General features: G+C 31.6%; 1 protein-coding gene across 1 annotated transcript in view; it reads left to right on the plus strand.

The window, feature by feature from the left end:
* LOC144224329 (lysine-specific demethylase 6A-like) overlaps positions 1-2,667 on the plus strand; it is a gene marked incomplete at its 3' end in the record, with an annotated part of 67,621 nt that overhangs the window by 64,227 nt on the left and 727 nt on the right. The window contains 3 exon segments of the mRNA XM_077755254.1: positions 281-410; positions 1,896-2,001; positions 2,634-2,662. Coding sequence (XP_077611380.1) covers positions 281-410; positions 1,896-2,001; positions 2,634-2,662 — 265 coding nt within the window.

Raw genomic sequence — 2,667 nt, forward strand, 5'->3', positions numbered from 1 at the left:
TATTTCACATTATGTAGATATATAGCATATTCTATTTAGTTTTTCTTAAATGATACAGGAAATCAAAGTGAATTGTGCGCCACAATTAACAGTTTCTTAGTATATGTGCTGCCGAAGCAAGCATGACAGTTTTTATTTAAATGAATGGATACCAATAACTTAGCATAATTTTATTTTTATAAATGTTCTATACCTGAAACTTAATTTCAGTTTCCTTCTTTTGATTTCTGTTTCAAAATTAATGTATACCTGATGTGTTTTTCTACTCATTATTTTCCAGGAATCTAGGTAAAAATGGATTGTCTAATAGTCATATTTTGTTGGATAAATGTCCGCCTCCAAGACCACCAACTTCACCATACCCTCCCTTGCCAAAAGACAAGTTGAATCCACCCACACCTAGTATTTATGTGAGTCTCACTGACAATATAGAAATATATCAAGTCTCTGAATTTATCAGTCTTTTGAAGATATATTTTTAAGCCATGCACATGTCCTTTTAGGGAAGATTAGTTTTTTTCTCACAAGTTGATGATTCTGAAAAAAAAATAACGTGTGTAACAGAGGGTGGTAAGTAACATTTCTCAGTTTAAATATTATTTACTACCTGTTTTTGTAAGTAGATGGTTTCACAGCCATGCTTTTTATTTATATATTGTCTCTGATTGCTTTGCATTAGATTGACAGACTTAAAGTAGTTCCAGTAATAATACGTAATTCATTAAAACCAAAAGTATTTACTACCTTTCTTTTTATGGGAAAGGCTGTTGACCACTGGTTTATTCCAAGAAATTTGTGGAAGCTCATATTTACTTACAAATATCCTCTCACAGATGGACTGGGATTATAGAAGAATAGCAAACACTAATTGTTCTGTGTCCTTTTTGGTTAACATTGTTCTAAGTGTACATTCTACACCTGCTAGGTGTATTAACCTTGAAATTCATTTGAATTTTTGCTTAAATTAAAAAATTGCTTTCTATCGTTATTAAAAGAGGTTGCAAATATAAAAGTCATAAGAGCATATTATAATAAAGGTTAAAGTAAATACAAGTGCGGTAGATATTTTTAAATTTTGCTTTGAAGGTATGTGCCATTTTTGCTTTTCAGAAATGTCAGCATTTGATACAGAACTTAATGTAAAACAAAATAATTTATGACTCATTTCTCCCAAAGAGAGAAATGTAGTCCATAAAACATACACAAAAGACGTTTTGAGCTAAAAATTAAAGAATAAGTATTAAGAATAATTTTATAGATGACACATAGAAAAGAATGATTTTAGAAATTTGTCCTTTTCTTTTCCAAATGTTATGTTAATACTTTACCAATTTAACGTGTATGTATGTCTTAACTGTGAAGGGAAGTTGTAAGATAAAGATGACCTTTCAAAGTAAACTGAGGGAATAAAAAGCAAAGTGAATATTTTATCTTTTTGGGGTCTTATTGAATCATTTTTTATTTCTGTTTTTTGTTTTTAAAATACTTTGATGTTGAGATTTAGGTTTCACTTCTTTAACATCTTTCATACAAGAAGTGAGAAGTACACTTGAAAAATACACTTAGGTTATATTTTTAACTATTAAAATATTTAAATATCATTAATATCAGTTTTAGAGTAATGTGCTAGAATAGTGTAATTTTGATGATAATATTTCAAAATGTATTAATTTAAGATGTGCTTTCTAAAAGAAATTTATGTAGCTATTAACTCCTAGTAATAATGCCCTGACAAAAATTAATAGTAAAATACTGCAGTGTGTAGCAAGACAGTATTAATGGTTATTATGCATTAGATGTAAAAATTACTGATTGATGCAAAAGCGAATACGGATTTGCAGTGTTATATTCAATCATTGTTTATGAGATCTAACAAAACATTTTATATTTTGCAGTTGGAAAACAAGCGTGATGCTTTCTTTCCTCCATTACATCAGTTCTGTACAAATCCCAAAAACCCTGTTACAGTAATACGTGGCCTTGCTGGAGCTCTTAAGTTGGGTAAGCTTTAAATGAGAAAAAGGAAACTTTTTTTTAAATTTCCTTTGCTATCTGTAATTCGTAAGCACTGACAGAACCTTGTTTCTCTTAGTTTTTTCGGTTTTCACATTTTAATTTTAATATTTTCCTGGGCATGTGTGCGTTAGTGTGCCACTTCTTTCGTCTATCATATGACAATACAATGATGATACTCGTTCCTGGCGATTTACTGGTGCTTTTTAGATTCAGCTTGTATTTTGGTCTAATTACATAATTATAGTTGTGATTAAGTTATCAAATGAAAAAAAATTTTAATATGGAATGTAGATAAAATGTGATGCTACAGAGAAGTACTGTAGTCCGCTAACTAGTTCCTCGCACCAGAAGAAATCAAATAAGTGAAACTTCAGCCCCTGGCCCCCTGACTCCGCCTTTGCCCAAAGGTGCTATGATGATGATTAGGTCCCGGGCTTCATCGTATGCTCGTGTCAGCCTGGCACGAAGCTCCGGGCGTGAGGAGGCGTGTGGTGGGTTTTCCTGGGGACCGGGTAGACAGCCATAGCACGTTTTCCTTGTTTCTTAATAAAAGCACTTTTAATCTATTATCGCAAGTATAATTTTCTTTTATTAACTACATTCGTTTATTTATGAAGACCTGGGACTTTTCTCTACCAAAACGTTGGTGGA

This window comes from Crocuta crocuta, unplaced genomic scaffold (genome assembly GCF_008692635.1).
Source record: "Crocuta crocuta isolate KB4526 unplaced genomic scaffold, BGI_CrCroc_1.0 scaffold2311, whole genome shotgun sequence".
Classification (NCBI taxonomy): domain Eukaryota; kingdom Metazoa; phylum Chordata; class Mammalia; order Carnivora; family Hyaenidae; genus Crocuta; species Crocuta crocuta.